Source organism: Nannospalax galili, unplaced genomic scaffold (genome assembly GCF_000622305.1).
Source record: "Nannospalax galili isolate Female #2095 unplaced genomic scaffold, S.galili_v1.0 scaffold1206, whole genome shotgun sequence".
NCBI classification, from domain to species: Eukaryota; Metazoa; Chordata; class Mammalia; order Rodentia; family Spalacidae; genus Nannospalax; species Nannospalax galili.
Genome location: NW_008355162.1, coordinates 426154 through 451810, shown reverse-complemented (window position 1 = coordinate 451810; position 25657 = coordinate 426154). Strand labels below are relative to the sequence as shown.

Genomic DNA, 25657 nt, shown 5'->3' with positions numbered 1-25657 from the left:
AATTATGTTGTCCCTTCTAACCCCACTGCCTGTAGAATCCCCCCGCCTACAGGGAGAAGGGGGCTTACCCCCACCCAAGTGTGTGGAAAAGGTCTATGTGTGACTTCCTCACATAAAATTGTCCCCCCTTCTTACCAACATCTATGTAAAACTCTGTTCAAGAGATAGGGGCTACTGCACCTAACCCATATATGGTGCCCCCCAACTCCACTTGGTGGGCCTGTACCTCTGGATTAACTACATGCCTCCACTCATCCATTTTAAACCAGACTGGGGATTTTTGTGTACTAGTGCAGCTGGTTCCCCATCTATATTATAGAACAGACATAGAAATGGAAACCAGAGTCTCAGAAGAGTTTAGACCTTGTAGGGCCATAGGAACAACTGCAATTGTCCTGTCTACTTTACTCGGCATCAGAGTAACCACTGCAACTGGTCTAGGGGTTTCAGCCCTAGTCCTCCAGGATAAAGATTATCACCTTCTTAGACAGGCCATAGACTTAGACATACAATCATTAGAAACATCTATCTGCCACCTCGAAGACTCTCTATCCTCTTTAGCTGAGGTAACCTTACGAAATAGGAGAGGGCTGGATTTACTTTTTCTAGAAAAAGGAGGACTCTGTGTTACCCTAGGGAACAGTGCTGTTTCTATGTTAATCACTCAGGAGTTATAAAACAGTCTTTGGCTGAGGTCCATAAAAGACTTAAGGAAAGAGAAAACAAATGACTAAATCAACAAAATTGGTACGAATCCCTATTTGACTGGTCCCCGTGGTTAACAACTTTGATCTCAGCAATAATCAGACCTCTCCTCTTACTCCTATTAGCAGTCACCTGTGGCCCCTGTAGTCTTACTGCCTTGCTCAAATTTATCCAAGAATGAATACAGACAGTCCAACTGATGGTACTGCGTTCGCAGTATACTCATTTAAATCGAGACCTCGAGCCTTACGACAATATAGAAATGATTCCACTGCCCTAAATGCACCATCTAACCACTTCTTTCTGCTTCTGTAATTTGCTTGGCTTAAAGATTTAACCCTTGCCATAACTCTGGGGGGGGGGGAGGAAGAGCCAGAATGCTCTGACTCCATTTTGGCTAGCTTCTTTAGACAAGCCCAGACAAGCTCAGGCATATTGTACATGTAAAAGCCTTATAAGGTATGAACAAAAACTTCTGACTCCAATGCCCTGAAGATAGCCCCTACCAATCAAGACTTTCCCCGTACACAGGATATGGAGACATCCAATTATTTTAAAAAGATGCTTGGCGCGCATGGGTTTCTGTGGAGTGCCCCCAATAAAAGCTCTTGTCTGCTATAGTTCGGGGCCAGACTCCATCTTTGGCTCGTGAAGTCTATGTCCGGCTAGCCTCCATTTGGTTGTTGTCTTTTTTTTACTTTAAATTCTTGAATAAACTTTTGTATAATCTTTTTGGGTATCTGTGGGAATTATTCTCAATTCTCAAACCCTAACAGTAACCACAATAAAACTCACTGGTCCATCAAGTTGGGATTTGGTGTATCCTTAATTTGGTCTGTCATTGGTTCCCCATCTGGGGTGAGGAGACATTAGTTCATGTTTCCCCAGGAATAGTGTTACACAATACTAGGAAATCCAAGGACCTGTCTGGGTGATGGCTGAGGGAATAAAAAGTAAAGAGGAGAATGAAGTCTATGTGACTAACATGTCAACTGTGGGATAAAAGGCTTTCCACTAACTTCCATCTTCTAAAAGCCCCCAAGGAAGAGAGGCCCATGGGTACCAGAGGGAAGTCGTTCCTCAACCTGATAGGAGAACAGAGCTGTAAGGGACAAGGAATGGTCTCACACTATGGATGGACAGGTGACAAAGGGCCCTAGCTGCTGCTTCCTGTACCCACCACTCTGTACATGAGCTACCCCCACCCCATGTCAGCTCTCAGTGACTGAGAAGCCGGAGTGAAGCAGGTCTACTTTTGTAAGATATGAGAGACCACTGTGAGGTGACCTGGACTCTCATGGCTGAGCCCAAGCTTTGTTAGATCCAGTGTGACCTGTAGCTCTGCTTCCCTGCCCTCCTCTCGTACATGCCTGTGCTGTTCTGACCTGCTCCTGCCTTTTTTGAGACAGCATCCCTCTGTACCTCCAGCTGACCTGGAACTCACTATGTAGACCAGGGTAGCCTTGAACTCACAGAGGTCTGCCTGCCTCTGCCTCCCGAGTGCTGGGATTAAAGACGTGTGCCACCACACCTGGCATCTAATGCTTTGGTCTTAAACATGATCAGAGGCAAAGACAGGCAGACATTTGGGGGAAAGCCAAGCCTGGCACATTTCAGAGTGGGACTAAACATAAACTAAACTCAGAGAGGAACATCAATTCACTGGTACTTAAATACTTCAAAAGTTCACCCTCAGAGATGACAGTGCACACATACAGTAAGAACAAAACGCTGTAAAAGGGAACTTACTTTAAGGATAAAAAGAGTTTTGACTAACCTGTGTTTCAGAGAAAGAATAAGGAGCAGAGTAAAGGGGCACTTTGAAACACAAACTTACAAGCCTAGTACCACACTTACTACAACATGCACTTCCAGACTAAAGGGCTGCTGGCTTAGCACAAATAGTGGAGGAGAATGTCTGTGTCAGGGCAAAGCACAAAGAAATCATTTTACAAGTTTTTAAGGATGAAATCAGCACACTTATAAAGGATCAGTAAAAAGAGCATTAGAAAGCTCTGGAGCAAGGCACGATGCCTCACTGTATGGGATTCTATATTTTCTACTTGCAAGGCAATGGACATGTGAATAAGAATTCCACATCCATCTAAACTGTTAATTGTGAGTGGTAAATTTGTGGCCTCAAAAGCCCCCCCCGCCACACACACCATTTTTCAGTTACTGTGTGAGTGAGTGTGTGTGTGTGTGTGTGTGTGTGTGTGTGTGTAAATGCCACAGCACATGCGTGGAGTTCAGAGGACAATTTTCAGGAGTTGGTTCTCGCCTACTACATGTGTTCTGGGGATTGAACTCAGTTTATCAGACTTGGTGGCAGGTGCCTTTACTTGCTGAGCCATCTTGCTGGCTCTTATACAGCATTTTTAAGCAATCAACTACAAGGGAGTAATTTGAGAAAGGAGTCAAGGAAGGAAAGGAAAAGAACCCATGAGACATAGGGGGAAGAAGAGAAGTGATGGGGGAGACCCAAGGCACCCCTCTATATTAGGTATTGGACAGCCAGACCAGAAAGGGAACAAGACTGAGAATCTAAGATTTACTGAAATGGAACCGCTGTAACACCTAAGGCATCTGGATGCACTGGCAGAAGATTTTTAAAGGTGGGAGAAAACCTAGCGTTCCAACACAGTCTAGGATTGGGGAGATGGTGCAGTTGGTAAAGTCCTTGCTGTGCAAGCATGAGGTCCTGAGTTTGACCCATAGCACCCCCATAAAGCTGGGTGTGGTGCTTGCAATCCACCACTGGGAAGGCAAGGATAGGCAGATCTCTGGGGCTTGTCCCAGTGAGAGACCTCATCTCCAAAAAACCAAGATGGACAGCTCCTGAGGAAGGATAACTAAGGATGATCTCTGAGCCTCTACATGTACACACAGGCACACAAAATACGTAGTTCTAATCCTCCTTAAAACAAATAAATGCACACTTCAGACAAATAGAAGATAAGTGTTAACGCAAGGGACAAAATATCAAAGGGGAAAAACATAACTATGATATAAGGTTCAGCTGTTAAACTTATCTGGTTATGAAGCTATAAAACACAATACTGAGCCAAGTAAATTCATGTCATAACTAACCTTGGAGATAGGAATGAGGAGAGAGTCACAGGGATGAGGAGAGGGTCACGGGAATGAGGACAAGGTCACGGGGATGATGAGAGGGTCACGGGGATGAGGACAGGGTCATGGGGATGAGGAGAGGGTCACGGGGATGAGGACAGGGTCACGGGGATGAGGAGAGGGTCACGGGGATGAGGAGAGGGTCACGGGGATGAGGAGAGGGTCATGGGGATGAGGAGAGGATCACGGGGATGAGGAGAGGGTCACGGGGATGGGGAGAGGGTCATGGGGATGAGGAGAGGGTCATGGGGATGAGAAGAGGGTCAGGGGGGTGAGGGTTGGGTTTGTAGAAAAGAAATGAATCAATATTTTATGTTCCAAACTGAAAAAAAAGTCAATGAAGGGAGAGCTAAACACACTACCTTGAGATACAGAGACAAACATCACTAAAAAAAGGAAAGCTGGGCTGGTTCAATGGTAGAGTGCTTGCCTAGCAAGCGCAGGGTCCTGGATTTCATCCTGAGCAGCACAAAAAAGCAAGAAACAAACAATAATAACAATAAAACCAAATGCTTCAAAAGGGAGACCGAAGTAAGAGCAAGCTGAAGGAACTGTTTTTCATAAACATTTGCATAACTACTTGATCCTTGAAAAAAAAAAAATACAAACCAATCAGTTTGTTCAGCAAGTTACAGTTCTATTAAGAGGATTCCGTCTCCAGGTGGTACTGTGAGGGGTTGCACTTTTTCTACTTTTGTGAATTATATAAAGTAGAGTAGTGAGGGTGAGGATAAAACTTTACCTTTTTCCCCATGTCACTCTCTAAAATCTTTAAAGTCTTTGTTTAGTTTGAAACCATTCTGTTTCTTTGAGACAAGTTTTGATCATGTGGCCCAGACTGTCCTAGAACTTATGACCCTCCTGTCTTAGCCTCCTGAGTTCTAAGATAATGCGCATGTGCCATACCATGTTAATAGCAAAATTAAAGGTGTGTATCTCTGTGTAAGGTACTATGGACAAGAAAAGAACATAGCAGAGCTTACAGATGGTGGATGCACTCAGGGTTAACTTGGGGCCCCTCACCCACCTGGGCCTGTTGTCTAGTTTAATGTACCTGTACACTGTTGGCAGTGAATCCTTAATGACTGTGTACACCTTTCTCAAGTGGATGCATATGTGAGTGTGTGGGGCAAGAGGGTACAAGAAAACCAGGAGAAAGTGGCAAGCCATGACAGGGGTGATGGGTAAGGAGCAAGGCGGCCACAGAACCATGGTCACAGGTCTTCATGAGCATCTAAGTACTGTGCTAGGCAAAGCATACAAATCTTTGGGCTCTGTCCCACCTGCTGCAGGCAGGAATGGCACCCCAGGCTGAAGAACCAAATGTTCCACAAAAAGGACATGTGTGAGATGCCGTCTTAAGAAGTCTCCAAGAACTGGAAGACATTCCTTTTCCACTTATCTCTGGGCTCAAGAGGGGATAATCAAGGAAACCATTTCCCCTTCCATAATTAAGACAGCTTATGAACCTCAGAAGTTATCATAAGCACAAATTTCTCTAACCATACACTTAAAGGGCTGGAGACATAGCTCAGTGGTTAAGCACTTGCCTAGTCTGCCCAGGCCCCTACGTTCCATCCTCAGCACACGCAAAAGAAAATGTGTGTAAGAGACATGCCTTCTACAAGGAAGGCATGCATGGAGGAGAGGAAACAGCTTTGTACTTTATAAGCATTGTATTGTTAAGTGGAAAATATAACATCTTTTCTATAAAAAAATACTTATTTTTTATGTGTATGAATGTATTGCCTGCATGTGTGTAAGTGCACCCATATTGTGCAGCACCTGCAGAGGTCAGAAAGGGCATCAGATCCTCTGGAACTGGAGCTATAAATGGTTATTAGCTGCCATTTATGTGGGTGCTGGAATTCAAACCGGGATCCTCTGCAAGAGCAGCCAGTGTTCTTAACCACTGAGCCATCTCTCCAGCCCTGAGAATATAACATCTTAACACCAAAAGGAATGTCTTTAGTTATTTAGAGGACTCTAAATAGCTAAAATTTTCAGAAAGTGAAACAAAATGGTTCATCAGGAGTCTTTCAGCTATTATTTTGAAAGTAAATTTGCCATCATAATTTCTATCACTTGAAGTGACCACTTGGTGGCAGCAAAAGCTACACTTTGGGCCAGGTGTGGTGGTGCATGCCTTCAATCCCAGCACTCAGGAGGCAGAAGCAGGCAGATCTCTGAGTTCAAGGCCAGCCTGGTCTACATAGTGAGTTCCAGGACAGCTGGGGCTATGGGGAGACCCTGTCTCAAAAAGACCGCAAAAAAAAGGAAAGAAAGAAAAAAAAAAAAGCTACACTTTGGTAACAGCTTGGGGGTAGGGGGTGGGGGGTGGGGTGCTGCAAGAATGAGACCCAGCCCAGGCCATACAGTCTGGAAGCTCACAGGACTACCAGGTCTCTGGGTGGGGTTAGAGAGCTCTGCCACCCTACTGATCAGAAAGAATTCTGTCAGCTCCCAAAGCACTGACATTCCAATAAACAGGCTTCCTCATTGCGTCTCACCCTTTTCTTCCCCACAGTTTAGTTCAGAACAGGGCTTTTCACTTTGGGAGCATAAAATCTCAAGACAGTCTCAGCAAAATTAGCATAATAGTAATTCAGGGAACACTAGGATATTTCCAATAAAATCTTATCTCTACTCCTTGTCTCACTCCACATTTTGAGTACTGTCTTTAAAATTTCTATCATGATTTCTATCTGTTTACACAGCAGTACAGATTAAAAACTTAGGAAACCAGCTGAGGGAGTCAGTCACACTGCATCTCTCTGGTCTTTAAACTGTTCTTTCCAACAGTAGAGAGACCATGATACTGCCTGGCTCCTGGCTTTCTCTTTCCCCAAATCTAAATCCCTTACTCACCAAAACAGAGATTTCAAATGTGGCAAAAATATTAACATTGGGTCAACCTGGGGGATAACTGGTACTTTGTCCTAGTCTCACAAATTTTCTCTAAGATTTAAATTACTTCAAATTTAAAAGTTAAAAAGAAAAAGAAATCAAAATTCCTGTGCAGCTTCAGTCTAAGCGGCAGGAGCCTATGGCTCCCTATCTCCGGGCCTACAGTGCACGGGGTTTGGGCAAAATGGTGTTGATCTGAACAGTGTTTTGCACACAATATGATTCTGTAGCTTACTTGGATTTTCAAAGTAAAATGTTTTAAGAAATTAAGTTCTTGGGGCTGGGGAGATGGCTTGATGGGGAAGAGCACCTGCTATACATGCATGAAGATCTGAGTTCAAATCTTCAGCACCCACATAAAAAGTCGGGTGTACCCACACAGACCCCAGTGCTCAGTGAGAGGCCCTATCTGAAGGAGAGAAGGCCGAGTAACAGAGCTGAACACCCAGTGTCTTGCTCTGGGTTTTGTACACGCACTCACACACATGCACATACAAACGGATACACCACACACAAAGTTCTGTTGTGACTAGATGATTATGACTGCTAAATGAGGATTATTTTGAAAACACAATTATTATATCCTTACTTACTCTATGAATGATGCCAGCTGAATGCAGATGCTTAATACCACAGAGCATCTGGTAAAGCAGGTAGGACATTCTCTCATGGTCCAACTCCATATGAATAACCTGACACAAGTTAGCATCCATTAATTCCATAACCAAGTACCTGAAGATTCAAAAAAGACCAACAGTGTTATGTGGATATTATAAAAATGTCCTTCATGATTATTAAATCAGAATTCTTATGAAATAGTAACAACTTAGGATATAATCAGTGTATTGGCTAAAATGAAAAGGTAAATTATTTTTAATAAAGTATCTTGAAAAGAATAAAATGTATAATAAATAGAACCTTATAAAACTTTCTAAAGAACTTAAAAACAACTAACTTAGCTGGGTGTACACCTTTAATACCAGTACTCAGAGGCAGAGACAGGCAGATCTCTGTGAGTTCCAGGCTAGTTGGGGCTACAGGGAGACCCTGTCTCAAGGAGACCAAAAAAAAAAAAAAAACCAACAAAAAAAAAACAACTCACTCAACGTCTTTCAAATTAAAAACTAAACAGCTTTTATTCCATCACAAATAGACTATCATACAGTTTCCTACATTTCTGTTTACTTCTGTGCTAATCAGGATGCTTCTATTTGATCTCTCTTCCAGCATGTAAACATGCTGCAGGTTCAGAACCTTACAGGGCAGGATTCCGGTAGGGCTGCTGATATAAGCAGGTCATGTATGGGTAAATGGGAGCTCTGAACCTTCTGCTCAATTTTGATATACAGCTGAAACCGCTTTAAAAATAAAGTCTCTTTTTTAAGAGTGATCATACAACAATTAGAAAACTTTAAAAAAAATATTTTATTATTTTTATTTTATGTGTATGAGTGTTATGCCTGCATGTAGGTAAGTGCACCCATGTCATGAAATGCCCAGGGAGAACAGAAGAGGCTGTCAGATCCCCTAGAACTGGAGTTATGGACAGTTGCTAACTGCCATGTGGGTGCTGGGATTCGAACCCGGGTCTTCTGCAAGAACAGTCAGTGTTCTTAACCACTGAGCCATCTCTCCAGCCCCAACAATTAGGAAACTTTTGAACCTACTTTCCACCAGAAGCCTTTTTTATAAGCTAGCATTTTGCAAGCCTAGCTCCTGAGAGGGTTGCTTAGACTTACCATCTCTAATGCTCCCATTTTCTCATAATACCATTCTTATGTGTACTCCCCCCGGCCCCTACTAAAACTATCTCTCATGGCCACTGATGACTGACTTCCATATTGTGGAAATCCAAAGGCCAGTGCTGTAATCCTTGCAATGGTCTTGCCCCTTTCTGCACCCAACTCTCCTGTTGGAGTGTCCTATAATTGGACCCTGGCTCTTCTCTCACATTCACTTCCTGGGTGCTTTCCACTCACCTCATGCCTTTAAGAGCCATTTACAGACTCCTGAATTCCTTTCTTCAGTCCAGGCCTCTCTTGAGCGCCAGGATCACCTGCCCGCCTACTTCACAGTTCCACTTGGCTAGCCAATGGACATCTCTGAATCCCTGTCTAATACTGTACTCCACTGCTCAGCACTCCCATCTAGTCTTCTGGCTTTTCCCACTTCAGCTGAGAACTTGTTCTTCCTGCAGGTGCTTAGGCCCAACCTCTAGCGCATGGCTCTCAATTCTCTCACATCTAGCTATCAGCAAATACCATGGCTCTGCCTTTAAAGAGCTTTGGTGTCGAGGTGTGCAGAGAGGCCCAGCAGTTAAGAGCACTGGCTACTCTTACAGAGGATCCAGGTTTGGTTCCTAGCACCTACATGATGGCTAACAATTGTCCATAACACCATCTCCAGAGGATGTGACACCCTCTTCTGACCTCTGTGGGCATCTCACAAACAGGTGCACTTAACATATATTCAGGCAAAACACTCATTAACATAAAAAAATAAACAAAATGTTTAAAAAGAGCTTGGGGTCCATTCTCAGGCCTTTATCCCAACACACCTTAACCTCTCATATGGATTGCTGTGCTCTCCTCCCAGAACTAACTAGGTTTTTTTGCCCCTACCTAATACAGTGGATTCTCAACGCAGAAATCAGTTGTTCTTTTAAAACATGTCAGGTGAGGGGCTGGAGAGAAGGCTCAGCTGTTAAGAACACTGGCCATTCTTACAGAAGACCTGGGTTCAAATCCCAGTATTCACATGGCAGCTAACAACTGTCTGTAACTCCAGTTCCAGGGGATTCGACGTCCTCTTCTGTCCTCCGTGGGCATTGCATGACACGAGTGCACTTACATACATGCAGACAATACACTCACACACATAAAATAATATTTTTTTAAAAAAAACATATTACTGGGCTGGAGAAATGGCTCAGTGGCTAAGAACACTGGTTGTTCTTGCAGAAGACCCGGGTTCGAATCCCAACACCCACATGGCAGCTAACAAATGTCCGTAACTCCAGTCCCAGGGGATCCGATAGCCTCTTCTGACTTCCGCGGGCATTGCATGACACGGGTGCACTTACCTACATGCAGGCAATACACTCATACATGTAAAATAAAAATAAAAATAAAAAAACACATGTCAGGTGAGATCACTACTCTGCTGGAAATCTCAGCTCAATTTCCTTAGGGTGGTGTAGAGGCCTCTGCAGGGTCTGGGGCCTCTACCTCTGCAGGCCATGTTACTTCTCTAGGCACACCCACTTTGCCTCCCTCTGTTCTTCCCACTCCAGCCATACAGGCCTCTTGTTGGTCACAGCACACACCAGCAAAGCTCCCCTGGACTGTCCATTCCTTCTATCACAATTCCACCTCATCCCAAGAATCTGTAGGACAAATTCCTTCATCTCCTTTAGGGCTTTCTTCAACTGCCACAAACTCACTGAGAACTTTCCCTAGCTACCCCATTATGGTTCGTTTTAGATGTCAAATTGACTAGATTAAGGAATACTGTACTCAGGCCTGGTGAGGCTTAGCAGAGGTATGTCTTGGAGGGTGTTTTTAGAGGTAATTAGAGGGGAGTCTGAATGCACCAAGTAAGGAAGATCAGCCCTCAATGTGGTGAACACATGATTAGGCAAGGCTCTGGAAAGACCAGATGTAGAGGGTGAAGGGTTCTCTTCTCCAAGAGCTGAGAGACTTTTCCTGAGGTCTTGGAAAACAGAACTCTAGGCTCCCAGGCTTCAGTATCGAGGACTCACATACTAGGAGCTCCCTGGGTTCTCAGGTCTTTGGCCTCAGACTAAAAGTGCTACCAGTGCCTTCCCTGGTTTTGTGGTTTAGGGCCTTGGGCTGAGCCATGCCAGCAGCTTCCTAGGGGCTCTGGCTGGCAAACGGCTCATCCTGGCATTTCTTAGACACTATATTCCTGTGAGCTGACTTTCCTAAGATCTTCTCTCATGTATCATACTGGTTCTCTCTGGAGAACACTGGCTAACATTTCCCTTATTTTAAACTGCAGCCTGACTCTCAGCCCCAGCATTTCTGACCTCCTGAACCAGTTTAACTTTTTTTTTCCTCAAATATAACTCATTTTTTTATTTGTTGATTTTTTGTGTGTATTTCATGCAGAGCATCCCAAACAATCTTATTCATCTACATACCCACATCCCAAATACCTTCCCATAGTTCCCCCTGCCCCACTGGAGCCCATATACTCTGTAATCCCTGTTACTGTCCAGTGTGTTGTCAGCGCCCCCAGCTGTTCTCCAGTGCTTGTCTATCCACTGAATCTAGTCAGTCTATCTAGAGTTCTTTGTTTTAGGAAGATCAGCTCTTCCTCATCTAGCAGCAATCAGTTGCCAATGTTCCTTTAGATAAGATTGGGATCTGCTGTCCATTTTCCCAGTTCTATGGTAGGTTACTGTCTAGGAGTCTCTTGGGCCACCCTGGCCAACAACTCAAAGGAAGGTATTTCTTGTCTGGCATTGTTTCTTGGTTTGTAGCTTTTAGCTATACACATAGACTCTTTAAGAATTATATTGATCCCTTTAATGTTTGGTTATACTTTCCTTTTGGGTATTTAAAACCATACACTTGGCCCAGATAAACCAATTTATTTTTACTCTTAAGGTCATTTGAGGACCTGTTCCTCAGGGGTCACATGGGTTTGGGAGGAGCCCCTGGCTCCTTTCTTTTACCAGTTCCATCTATGCGAAGATAAGTCAAAAGTCTTCCTTGACCATGGCTGGCTTCACTTGGAAGCATGTAAGAAATGTTTCCTCTGTGTTGACCCTCCTCTGTAGACTTGACACTGGTTCAAGTCCATTTGGTGGGGTCTCCCCGGCCTCCTTGATCTAGAGGACAGGTGACGTACCACAGTTACAGGACATTTTGAGAGATGCTCATAGTCCCCTGGAGCTTAGTCCACCCAGGCAAGCTGCTGGCTTCAGGAAGCTGTACAGTTTAACTTCTTACTCAATGCAAGGAACACAAGCTCATGGACTACAAATTGTCCTTATGTCTACCTCTTCCCTGGCAGGCTCTAGGAGGGAGTTTACCTCCTGTCATTCTTAAGCAAGGGCAGGGATTTTTGTGTTGTTCACTAATGCACAACATCTTTAAGGGAGTCCACATAGTAAGTTGTCAAATGTCTGCTGTTGAATCACTCAATACACCAATAAATTTAGGAAAAAAATGGGTACTAGTCTCAATATGAAAAATTAATATTTTACTTTGCAATAAGGTAATTCTATTTAGGAGTCTGGAAACATACTATTTGATGACATAATCATCTCAAATAATACTGTAAACACCTGAACCCTGCAGTCCTGGCTATCAGGGATTAGAGTATTTCATGGTTTAATAAACAGGAGCAGCACTGATGGTCACTATCTGCTCTGACGAACTCTTCTCAGTTGTCCTCTTTCTGTTCTAAGGAGGACAACCCTCTAAGCACAAATAACTGCATATAACTGTCTATTTTTCTTAGTATTTATCACCCATAGACAAAATGGCATATGACATTATTGTAAATGGATGGCCACCTATGTTTGCAAGCATAAAAATTGGTTACCTTCCAAATTTTCAGTCTGATGCAAAAGATACTTACACATCTTGAAATTCTTCTAGAGTTTTTTGTGGTGTGAACACATTTAACAAGCTAATTATCTGGAAAGAGAAAATTAATTATATTTCAGTATGTCAGATGACTACTTGATTATAAAAATTGAGCTGAACATCGAAATGCATTGAAAGTGGGGAAAATCACTGCAGAACTCAATATTTAATATTACTATGGCTGTTGTCAAAACACTTATATGACATTTGAAAAAGCTAAACATCAATTGAAAATAAGATGTACTTTCAATAGAATCACTTATATGTCTCTAGTAATTTTAAATCATTATAGAATTTAAACATGTTTTTTTGAATATAACAGGATAAGAATAATGGTTGGAAAAGTAATATACTAGCTCTGGAAACTTAAGTACTACATGCACATTTTTAAAAGGTTTTGAAATATGAAGGCTGAACTTGTATTTTATGGTCTCACAAAGATGAAATGCCTCAGGGCCTTACATGTTTCCTTAAGAGGGTTAAAGAGCCGACCTCACTGCAGAGCTCCTGTGTGGCCTCCGTGCTTGCAAACAATGGGTTTCAAACACACATCCTCAATCTCTTACATGAATAAGGGAAGGATGAATTACTCACTGTATAGAACCCAGGTGACTGGCAAATCAAGGGAAAAAGCAAAACTGCATCCTCCCTTCAATTTGATAAAGAAAATGGAACAAAGATTCAAGTCTAAAACATTGAAGTCTAACATTAGAATATGGGTAAACAATTATACTTGTCAAGTACAGTAAAATCTTTTCTAAGCATGACAGGAAACTAGGATACCTGACTACATTAAAACAAAGCCAAAATTAAACAGAAAAATATCTGCATGGATAGAGCAACATATATGAGGTCGAATGGAAGAAATGGGAGAAAAGAACAGTTAAAGCTGGGTATGGTAGCACCTATCTGTCATTTCAGCACTTGTGAAGCTGAGGCAGGAGAGAGATCTGCAAGTTTGACCTCAGCTACAGAGTTCAAGGCTAGCATGGGCTACACAGTAAAATCCAAATACAAAAAAAAAAAAAGGCTTATAGTTTTAACATACAAAACCACCTACACATGTATTAAAAAGACATCAACAGCTTAAAAAAATGGAACCACAATCACAAAAAGCAAAATTTCAATAAAATAAAAATAATTGGGGCTGGGAAAACAACTCAGCAAGGGCCTGGAGTTTGGACTCCCAGCACCCACACGAATGTCAAGTGGTTGTGGCAGCCCGCCTGTCATTCCTGAGCTTAGAAGGCAGAAACGGGATCCCTGGAGCAAGCTGGCTAGCTAGACCAGCCAAATCAGCTGTGGGCTGTGGGCTCAAGAGACTCTACCTCACTGTAGAAAGTGAGAGTGATCAAGAAGACATCTGATGTCCACACATGACCTCCTCATATGCACAAACAGCTGCACATATAGGTGTGCCCACACATGTAAACATGCAGGTACACACACACACACACACACACACACACACACACACACAGACACACACACTCAAAAAACAAAACTAATAAACATATGAAAAGAAATTCAACTTCACAGTTAAAAATAAGATTATTTATCATCTGTCAGTTTGGCAAAAGGAAAACCACTCAGCACTATGTAGTACTGGGGGATTCTGAAGTAAAAGATACTCTCAGAAACTTTTCATGGAAATGTGAAACTGTGTCTTCCTTGACATCAATTTATCAGCATGAATAAAATCAGAAGTGTATATACTGTCTAACCAGCAATCCTCACCAAGAATTTGCCTGTGTAAGTGTGCTAAGTTTTGTGAATAAGGATATTTGTTGCAGAATTGCTTATAACAGGGGGAAAAAAAAAAAAACAGCCTGGAAACAATCTACCCAACAACAAATGCTTTGTTAACTAAATTACTATATATCTGAATGAGACAACTATTTAGAAATGGATTATAGCTGGGCATGGTGGCATGCATCTTTAATCCCAGCACTCAAGGCAGGTGGATTTCTGTGATACTGAGACCAGCCTGGTCTACATAGCAAGTTCCAGGCCAGCTGGGGCTATGGGGAACCACCTCAAATAAATAAATAAACAAACAAACAAACAAATGAATGAATAAATGAATAAATAAATAAATAAAATGGATTATAGGTATTATAGGTATGTTGCTTAAAGTATATGAAATCTACTAACATCGTGTCAGGGGAGAAAAAAGAGGAAGAACAACATAACTGATCCTGTTTCTGTATGTGTGTATATGTGTATAAACATGCTCATTAAAATGTTCGTGCTAGTGATGTGTGGCTACAGGACTTAGTGATTTTTGCTTTCTAATTTACATTACTTGAATTTATTTATTTATTTTATTTTATTTTTGGTCTTTTTGAGACAGGGTCTCCCTGTAGCCCCAGCTGTCCTAGAACTCACTATGTAGACCAGGCTGGCCTTGAACTGACAGAGATCCGCCTGCCTCTGCCTCCCGAGTGCTGGGATTAAAGGCGTGCACCACCATGCCCAGCCCTATTTTTGGTCTTTTTGAGACAGGGTTTCTGTGTAGCCCCAGCTGGCCTGGAACCTTACTATGTAGGCCAGGCTGGCTTCGAACTCAGAGAGATCCACCTGCCTCTGCCTCCCAAGTCCTGGTACTACAGGTGTGTACTACCATGCCTGACTTACCTTACTTGAATTTTTAAAAATATTAATGATATATTTTTGTAACCTAAAAAAAGCAAAATAAAACATGTACTGAATAAATTAAAACCAACTCAAACCACAGACTCAAAAGAATGAATGAAGGCCAGGGATGTGGCTTAGCAGTGGGGCATTCGCCTAGTGTATGCAAGCTCTTGGGTTGGATTCCCAGCTCCAAACAAATTTAAAAAACAATATGACAAAAGAATGAAGCAATCTTAGTTTCAGATTTACTGACCCTAGAGCAGAAAGATCTAGCATACATGTTGAAACAGAGAGACATACAGGGTTTAGTGTAATTTGAAATGGGAAGAGGGATGTCATGAACTGATCTTCTAAACCTCTTCCAGGGTCTGGGAAGAAGGCTCAGTGGGTAAAGTGCCTGCCACACAAGAATGAACACCTGAATGTGGACACCTAACATCCATGTAGAAAGCCAGGCACAGTGGTGTGCATCTGTAACCCCAGCATGGAGGGTGCAGGCAGAGGCAAGTTGTCCCTGGAGTTCACTGACCAGCCAGCCTAGCTGAATGGATGAACTCTAGGCTGAGAGAGACCCTGTCTCAAGAAGCAAAGTGGACGGTGAATGAAGAAGATAGCCAGTGTCAACCTTTGGTTTCTACACGGGCACATGTGTACACACACACACACACACACACACACACACACACACACACACACAATCTCTTCCAGATTTTCCATTTTCATGATTTCACCATATGGCATGTTTATCAAAACTATACCCGAAAACCACTAACAGGACACACAGTAAACCTGAGCAAAACCTTATTTTCTAGAGACATGTATTTCTCCCTAAAATTCAGGGCTTTGATTTCTGTGGTGATGCCAAGTACAGTTATTTTGAATGTAAAATCATCTGATAATGTGTATTTAAAACTCCAAATGCAAAGTTTAAAAAGCTACTGAGACAACTTTTCCTCCAAACTGTCTAGTTTCTCATTTTGTTAGGTCAGTATTTGTTCCTTTTTAAAAGAAAAGTGAAAATCAAATGGTCACAGGACTAATTAGCACTCCTTAGTTGAGTGGCTTAAATTCCTATGGACCATGAGCCCTCTTTTGAACTTCAGTTTTCCCAGGGTTAAGACTCTCAGCACTTGCCGCAAAGCCTGATGTCGGACATGAGGTCAATTCCCAGGTCCTACATAGTAGAAAGAGAACCAACTCTTGCAAGTTATCCTGTGACCTCCACACATGTGCTGTGGCATTTGCATGTCCCCTAATAAAAAGATGTAATAGTTTTAGAAATAATTTTATCAACAAGATATAATCATTTTAATAGTTACCCTTATCATTAGTTTATCTTAGGTCTGAGTGCAGATGATCACATCACTGATAGCAAAACACACAGAAGAAACATACAGAACTTACATTTTTATGATTGACACATTTTAAGAGGACGAGTTCACGGTATGCTCTCTTTGCATGAGTTTGATTCTGAAAAGGACGGCTTAGTTTCTTGACTGCAACATTTATCCCAAGAACTGTATCAAAAGCAGCACTATAATTAGGAAATATAATCAACAGACTATTAGAATAGTTTTGAGAAAAAATAGCAATGGAGAGTATGAATTCAATGTATAACCTTTTAAACTGAGTAGCAAATAAGGAAGATTTTTGCTCTTTTCCAACCAGAGGCCATGTACATATGAAAGCCCAAGTAGCTAAGGCTGCAAGGTGGACTAACTCTTCCCCAGAGGCACCAGCGCTTGAGCTGTAGGTAGAAAGGGACTGGGCACTTCTTTGCTCATTGAATTTCATTACGTGAGCTGTGTTGAGATTAGCAGGTTCAGAACCAGGTAATTTAATTCAAAGCATGTAACACAGGTCAAGAAATGAAATCTTCAGTTTAGACATGTCAAGAAACTGAAAACATTGCAGTTATCACTGATTAAAATATCAGTATATTTTGAAGTATCACAGCAGATGAAGTGGTTGAGCTCATGGAAAGAACTTAATAAATCTAAGTTTTGATTAATTGTGTTTCCCAGGCAAAAGAATCTAAAAAGGAAACAGAAGCCAAAGTCTCAGTTCATGGTAAACTCCCAAGATACGAATCCCCAATGTAAGCACTTGCTATATATAAAATTCTGCTAGAAACACCGCCTCCTTTTATAGTAAGAGTAAAATCTAAAGCCCGTTTTTCCAGCAGCTCCCATTCCCTCATGGAATGTGCTATTCATTTTCCTCCAGAAATTGGACACGAAAAACCAACTGGCCTGGCTACACGTTTTCAGGTTTCAAGTCAGCACTGAATAGTGTTGTTAGTGGGAAGACCTACCAATGACTCATTAGGGGCTCAGAGCTGCTGAAGACCACCCAAGAACCCAGGCGTCATTTTATATACTGCTTCTATTGGTGTATTCTGTTTAGTTTACAACACTGTTTATCCTTCACTTCTATTAATAATATTTTCTGCCAAACAACTCTAAAATATTCTGCTTTCAAGTTAAAGGCTGTCCATTGTAGAATTGGCTAAAGGCATGATATTTAATTTGGTTCATACTTACATGTATGTGCACACACATAACATGAATCTACATGCACACATGCAAACTTACTACTTAGATGAATCATAAGATGTTGAAGACAAACCTATGGAAGAGATCATTCAATGTACATATATATATATATATGTGTACATTTTTATCTGTTTATTTCTTGGATATATCCTTCTGATATCAAAAGTTTTTGTCTGAATTTTCAGACAGACAGGAGTTATAAATAAATTCAAGAGCTCTACTGTATAACATGGTATCTACAATTAATAATACTGTACCACATTCTTAAAAATTGTTGAGAGTAGATTTACTCTTGAAAATTGTTTAAAGAATAGATTTTAAGTTCTCACCACAGAAAATGTAAGGCAGTGTATATGTAAATTAGCTGAATTTAGCCATTCTACAATGTACATATATTTTAAAATACATAATAAACACACACACCATTGTCAATTAAAATTTTTTGTTATTTTTAAATGTGTCAAATGGTCTAATTCTAAGCACAAGGCACTCATTTCCAACTCCAGGAACAATGACCTTCACTTATCCATGGTTTTGGCTCTTGTGATTACCTTTTAACTCAAAAATATGACCACTTTCTATTATGAAAACCAAGGATTAGATACTCACTTGAAATCCCCAATCCTCCCAGCTTGGTTCTCATGGTATTTTAGGGTTCCTTTGTAATTGCGTTAACACACCTAATCAGGTTCCACCACCTTTCAAAGAAGCCTCTTGACTCCCCATTATATACGTGTATCAAACTCCATCCTTGTTCTCATCCATCTCTGTCCTCCTCTTTCCCTCCACACCTTGTCCAGCTTGCTAACACTTCACTTTATATTCATTGCTAAGCCTCTGTGCTGCTTCTTCAAGCTGTCAATAAAAACTGACAGCCAACAGGAATGTACATCTGCGGGTGTAAATATTACTAATTGCAGAGTTGGGATTACATTTCGTGTTCCAAAGATCACATGACCACTGAAGCCAATCACACACAAAAACCCAGAATGTTTTCAACATCAAGGGAAAATGGATTCTCTGCTCTTACAGTCTATCAGCTGCTCAGATACCATGTCCTTTTGGTTTTTTATATAGACCAGGCCTTTTTCAAGATTTCCTCCCACTTTCTAATGCATTTTTTCCCAGTCCTGTGTAGCTTCAACTCACATGATCAATGAATGCTTAGAATCCCCAATCTTTTTGGAAGACACATTCTGGGAGCACCTCTCAAAGCCTGCCTCACGGCTGTCATCCTGAAGCCTCTCTTCACTGGCCTCTTGTAGTCAGCTGGCCACCTTGTTATTACATTCTTTTGTGCTGTCTTGCTTGTTGGAGTACATCCTCAAGGAATGTCCCCAGAAAACATACAAAAAGATAAAACGATCTTACTCTGCCCTCACACTTGATTGATAGTCTGTCTTTGGAGTTGAAAATCAATTTTCTCTCAGAACTTTAAGGTCACTGCTCCATTGATTTTAGCTTCAAGTGCCATTGGTGAGGGAGGCTTAAATCTGCCCGACAGTCACTCTTTTGTTTTGTCGTTCCTCTGCTCCATGACAGCCATGCTGCCACTGTCCCCAAAGCTCCCCTCACATCCCCTCTCAATTGTTACCATTCTGTCCACCAAAGAAAAAGAACTACTTCTGACTTTTATGATAATCACTTTCTTGCCTTTACCTACTCAGCATGGACCCTTAAGCCCCTGTAGTTTATTTCTGCCCGTTTTTTTAAGTCTCTGACTTTTCACTCCGCACCACGTTTATGATTCATCCACTATTCTGTGTACTATAATTCACTCTCTTTGCTGTAATATTCCTTTGTGTGGCTGTCACATAATGTTGATAGCTATTTTCATTATTTTCAATTTTCAAGTGATGACAAGAATCATGACAAGAAACGTTCTTGTCTGTGATTCCTTTCCTCCATGAACAAGCTCCTCATGAGCACAGAGCTGAGTGGGAGGCATATGTTCTGTTCCAACATGGCTTCATCAGTTTCCACGTCCATTAGTGGAGCATCAAAGGTGCACATCTGAGAGCGCCACATCCTCACCAGCATTCAGCTTCACTGGCAGTTTAGTTTTAACCTCTGGGCTGAGTGTTTAGCAGTATTTCACTGTTGCATGTAAGAATACTATATTAATTTGTATTCTCTGGTGAATAATGGCTTTTTTTTAGATTTATTGGTTATTTGGATATCTTCTTTCTATCACAACCTATTTCAATTTCTAAACAGAGTTCATTGTGTATTCTAAGTAAGAAACTTGTTGGCTGATGTGTCCCTTAGCACCTGTTGGGGATCAGACTCGGGACTCCCACAGATACTTAAATCCATGGGTGCTCAACTGTCTTATACAAAATAGTGTAGTATTTGCAGAGCCGATACACATTATCCTGTTTACTTCAAAGCACCTCTAGGTTATTTACAATAGCTAGCAAAATGTAAGTGCTGTACAGTTAGTTAGACTGCATCGTTTAGGAACTGTGACAGGAAAAAGTCTGTCCATGTTCGGTATGGATGCAATTAATTTTCCTCGTGTTTGCTCTCCAGAGTCCAGGGATCCAGAAGGCCTGCTATATGTCTTCTCCTGCTTTATGCCTGCCTTAATGATTTTTCAATAATCAGAAGTTCTTATTTTTATTACAATTTTTTTTCTTTTATGACCAATGCTTTAGGTTTGGTTCAAAGAAGGTCTCTGTCCCAAAGATCATCAACAAATCCTTCTGTATTTATCTTCACATAGCTTTATTGCTATCCGTATGCATTTGGAATGATACAACTGAGACTGACTTTGTGTAAAACTGATTTTGTGAATAATATGAGGTTGAAGTAAAAAGTCCCATTTCTCCCATGAATATTCATTTAAATGACTCCAGTGCTCCATGCCATCACTATGGGAAGTCTGACACCCCATATGCTGTTCTCTTTCTAGGTTCTTTACATTACTCCACTGACCTATTGTCTCCTACTCACCTGGCACCGACCTGTGCTTTAGTTGTCAACTTGACACACCTGGGATGAGGGCGCCTCAATTTCCTCCACTGGACTGGCCTGTGGCCATGTCTGCAAGTCATCTTCTTAACTGTTAATTGATATAGGAGGACCCAGCCCATTGTAGGCAGTGCTATCCCTGGACAGGTGGGTCTGGACTGAATAAAGAAAGTAACTGAGCAAGCCAAAGGAAGACAACCCGTAGGTAGCATTCCTCCATGGTCTCAGCTTCAGCTTCTGCCTCCAGGTTCCTGCCCTGCTTGTGTTCTTGCCTTAGCTCCCCGTCAGGGATGGAATGTGATCAGGACATATAAAACAAGTAGGCCCTTTCCTCTCCAAGTTATTTTTGGTCAGTGTTTTATCACAGCAATGAAAAGCAAACTAGAATACCACCAAATCCCCAGTTTCCTAGTAAGGCTTTGTATCTAGAAAAATAAGTCTTTCTTCTTAAAGAATGTCTTAACAGATAATTCTTATAATTTTATTTTTACATAAAAATTTTAGAGTTAATTTTTTTTTTTTTTTGGTCTTTTTGAGACAGGGCCTCCCTGTAGCCCCAGCTGTCCTGGAACTCACTATGTAGACCGGGCTGGCCTTGAACTCACAGAGATCCGCCTGCCTCTGCCTCCCAAGTGCTGGGATTCAAGGCGTGCGCCACCATGCCCAGCTTAAATTCATTTTTAAAAGCTGTTTAGATTTAGATTAAAATCAGCCCACTGACAAGTTTGAAAACAGATATCCTTCTAGATTTATTCTAACTTATTTTATTAGCTTTATTTTATGTGTATGAGTATATTGCCTACATGTAGGTAGGTGCACCCCCTGTTGTAAAGTGCCAGCAGAGTTCGGAAGAGGGCTTCAGATCCCCTGAAACTGGAGTTATAAACAGTTGTTAGCTGCCATGTTGGGGCTGAGAATCAAACCTGGATCCTCTGCAAGAGCAGCCAGTGCTCTTAACCACTAAGCCATCTCTCCAGCCCCAATTTATTCTAACTTATAAACATGCTTTAATTTACCATTAACTTTAGTTTTTTTCTAATATTTTTAGCTTTTTCCAAGTCTTTCACATTTTCTTAGATTATGACACCAGAAAAATGTAATAATTTAACATATTTTTATCTTACTTTAAATCCCTATTGAACTTTCAGTTTTCCTTTTCTTTCCTTTTTTTGACAGGGTCTCACTGTTGCCTGGGCTAGCCTTGAACTCCTGAGCTCAAATGACCCTCCTGTCCCAGCCTCCCAAGATGGGGGAACTACAGTTGTCCATCACTGTACCCAGACTGAATTCCTACTTTTATAATGACTGAATTTCTAATTTTCTCTTTTAAAATATTTTATTATTTAAATTTTATGTGCATGAGTGTTTTGCCTGCATATATGTAAGTGCACTTGAGTAGTACAATGCCTGTGGAGATCAGAAGACAGCGTTGGATCCCCTGGAACTGGTGTTACAGAAGATTGTTAGCTGCCATGTGGGTGCTGGGAACTGAACCTGGGTCTTCTGCAAGAGCAGCCAGTGCTTTTAACTGCTGAGCATCCCTCCAGCCCATGGTCCTTATATTTATAAGGCTGCTCTAGAAGTATGAAAATCTTGTATGATGCTAACCCCCTTGCAGACTTTTTATTTGCTTCTACTAGGTACTTGGGGCACTAACAGTCCATGCTCATCTCTACAGGTTCAGCAATGAGCTGACAACTGGAAGCTGAGTGGCACACCTCTGTCTCACTTGAGTTAACTCTACTTCTTCTAGGGTGTGGCCTTTTGATGGTACCAACTCAAAGCAAAGGACGTTTTCCAGGCCCTGTTAGAGAAACTGGGGCTCCAATTCCCATCTCCCAGCCACAAGAACAGTCCAAACACTACTCGGTCTCTCAGCTGTCCCTTCCAGAACCTAAATGACCACAAGGAACAGTCAGTACCAAATCTGGGCTCCCTATACTACGTATCTCTCCTTCCTTGGGTTCTGATGTCGTTAATTCAGTGATTAGCTCTCTAGGGACATAATGCTGAGCACGAGGAAGGGATGGGAATGTTGGCGGCAACCTGGAAGCACATTTCTAGTTTTAGCTCCCTCCTCATTTCCTCTTCATTATGTGCTGTGCTCTGTATACTCAGCCTCCTTGGAGTTCTACAGAAAGGCTCATTCTCCTGAAAACAACTCTCAACTTCCTCTCCAGTGTGACCTTGATCAATACCCCAACTAATTTGAAAAGTTGCCATTGTTCATTTATTTATGTGTCTGATTTACAATCTTAAGCCAGAGTTTCAATCATTTTAGAGGTAAGACAATATTGAGACTCATGGAGACATCACAGGTTGCTCAAGGTCTTCAATGATGAGGATAAATGCTGGGTTTAGAACCCAAGTCACAGCCATTCTGTGCTGCACACCATGACCCTCCTTATCAGAGAGATGTTGTTCTGGACATTATTTATAACCGTATTTACTTATATTAATTGAGAGAAATACAACTATTTAGGAAAGACCCATGTTCATTATCTGAGGATTGGAAGGAATGCACTTCATGTTAAGGTTGTCATTGTTACCTAGAACAATTTAATAAAAATGTTTTTACTGGGTGTAGCAGCTCTGATCTCAGCAGACTGCCAAAGAGTGCCCAGTTCTGGCCTCCCTCTGTCAGAGGGCCTGTGAATGCAGGGGACTGCCTGAGAGCACCTAGATCCTGCCTCCACATGGTGGTCCTTTTAATAAGATGATGCTATACAGCAGTCCCTTCTGCATGATCAGCTGAGCCTGATCACTAAATATCATCACAATTGGGTTTGTTGACGGTTATGCTCATTCATTAAAGGAAGGCCAAGCACAGTCATTGGACTCTCACTGGAGTATCCAGCCACTCTTCCCAGCCAATTGCACGTAATTTGGCCCTAATCACATATGGCCTTCTGGATTTGGGGAGGGCTAAAGTATACAATCCGCAGAAGGCTAGGAAGAGAAGGCATGACCCATTCTGGGTAAAGGCTTTCCAGTGTGCATACCCTTAGGTCATACATATACCTCAGCAACCCCTCAGTTATCTCGGTATGCAAGCTCAATAAATTCATTATTGGCTTGACACTAGAACCTTAAAAGGGAGTAAGCATTGCTTAGCATCCCCAGGAAAAGAAAATTATTTGTTAATGCTATTATGTCTCATAATTATTAAAAAAAAAAAAAAAGAAAATGAGAATGTAAAAGATGTTCAAAGATATGGGATGGAGTTATTTTCCAAAATAGAAAAAATGAGAAAGCCTAAGCAAGTGATGAAGGTCTGTTTAGGTTTGTTATGATATATAAAGCATGAGACAAAAATATAATCTTAAAATGTCTATGGTCATAATTTAGTCAACTAGTTTAAGGAACGAAATATATATCTAGTCAAGGTTTATCTGAGAATATTTGTTTTTGTTTTTTACTTTTTTTTTGTTTTTGGAGACAGAGTCTCCCTGTAGCCCCAGCTGTCCTGGAACTCACTATGTAGACCAGGCTGGCCTTGAACTCACAGAGATCCACCTGCCTCTGCCTCCCAAGTGTTGGGACTACAGGCGTGCAGCAGCCACCATGCCCAGCTGAATATTTGTTTTTTTACCCAAGCCTTATCTACATAGCACATGATAATTAAAAGTAGCAGACTGGTGGAACTAATCTTATTGGATGTTGAACAGCCATAGTTTGAGGCCTATAGTAATGTGGTCAGAGGGACTTAAAGGACATTTTTTGCCCCTTGCCCTCCAAGGTCGACTAAGTTCCAGGAGACTGTGAAACATCTCTCAAAACATCCTGTAACTTGTGGTGAGTCACATGTCCTCTTGTTCAGGGAGGACATGGAGACCCCATGAGATGGACTTGAACCAGTGTCCACTCTACAAAGAGGAGGGTCAACTCAAAGGAAATATTTTTAACAATATTAATTCTTCCAATCCATGAACATGGGAGGTCCTTCCATCTCCTGGTGTCTTCCTCAATCTCTTTAATGATTTAAAGCTGCTCTTTTCACAATAGATAAGAGATGGAAGCAACCTACGTGTCCCCCAAATGACGAGTGGTTAACAAAAATGTGGCATATTTACACAATGGAGTCCTATTCAGCAATAAAGAAAGATGAAATAATGAAATCTGCAGGTAAATGGATGGATCTAGAAACTGTTATACTAAGTGAAATAAAACTCAGAAAAACAAACGACGTATGTTCTCCCTCATATGTGGCTCCTAGCACCAAATTCTTTTAAATTCCAGGTCATTTTAATAAGATGATGCTATACATCAGTCCCTTCTACATGAAATAACTACTAACATCATGGCTTCGGCTGAGCCTGATCACTAAACACAGTCACAATTGGGCTTGCTGACGGTTATGCTTATTCATTAAAGGGGTGCCAAGCAGGGTCACTGGACCCTCAACTGAGTATCCAGCCACTCTTCCAAGCCAACTAGTCCAGTCTTGGAAGACAAAAGAAAAATGAGGAAGAACCCAATAGAGAGATGCTTTGGGAAGTCCTTGTCAAGAAATTCCAATGGACTCTCATATGAACATTTGAAAATTCCTGTTCTGACTTTTTTCTAGTTCCCTGTCTAGAATTTGTAATGGTAATTATTCTTGCTTTTACTTCTCCTTCACATCTTCTATTCAGGCTTCAAGGACTTTCTTTTCCCCCTAGAGATAAGAGTTATGCAATTTGGGAGTCTTTTAGATAGACCCACTGAAGGGGTACTCCTATTGCCTCACCCTGTGTCCCTGTTCAGCATGGAAGAAGCCAGAGTGGTCTGCATCCCAATTTCTTATTGGCGATTTGGGTAACCCCTTCAGAGGATGGTGTGATAAGAATAGGAGGTAGGAATTGGCTAGGCAGTTAGGGTAAAAAGACCCCAAAGAAAAGTAGCCAGTTTCTTGGCTAAAACACAATATACTTGAGCCTCTTAGCAACATACTCTGTTCCAAAGGCCAAAAATGTTGAAAATATTTGGGAGCTTTTATCTAGTCTTTAAAAGATTTTAGGGTTACCTCTTCAGAGGAGGGAATGTTAGAGTAGCCAAAAACCCCATTTAAAAAAAATAAATAAAAGAAGAGTACATGAGGTTATCAGGAAAAAGTGATGGGGAGATATGGGAGGAGTTGGAGGGGAGGAA

The 25657-nt window shown here is 41.5% G+C and overlaps 1 protein-coding gene across 3 annotated transcripts in view; it reads right to left on the bottom strand.

Annotated features, from left to right (window-relative positions):
* The window catches only part of Mapk9 (mitogen-activated protein kinase 9), a gene marked incomplete in the record, with an annotated part of 68918 nt that overhangs the window by 25434 nt on the left and 17827 nt on the right, over nt 1-25657 (bottom strand). For all 3 annotated transcript variants that reach the window (XM_017802965.2, XM_029555636.1, XM_017802964.2), the window contains 3 exon segments: nt 7338-7476; nt 12355-12413; nt 16404-16533. In XM_017802965.2, the coding sequence (XP_017658454.1) occupies nt 7338-7476; nt 12355-12413; nt 16404-16533 (328 nt within the window).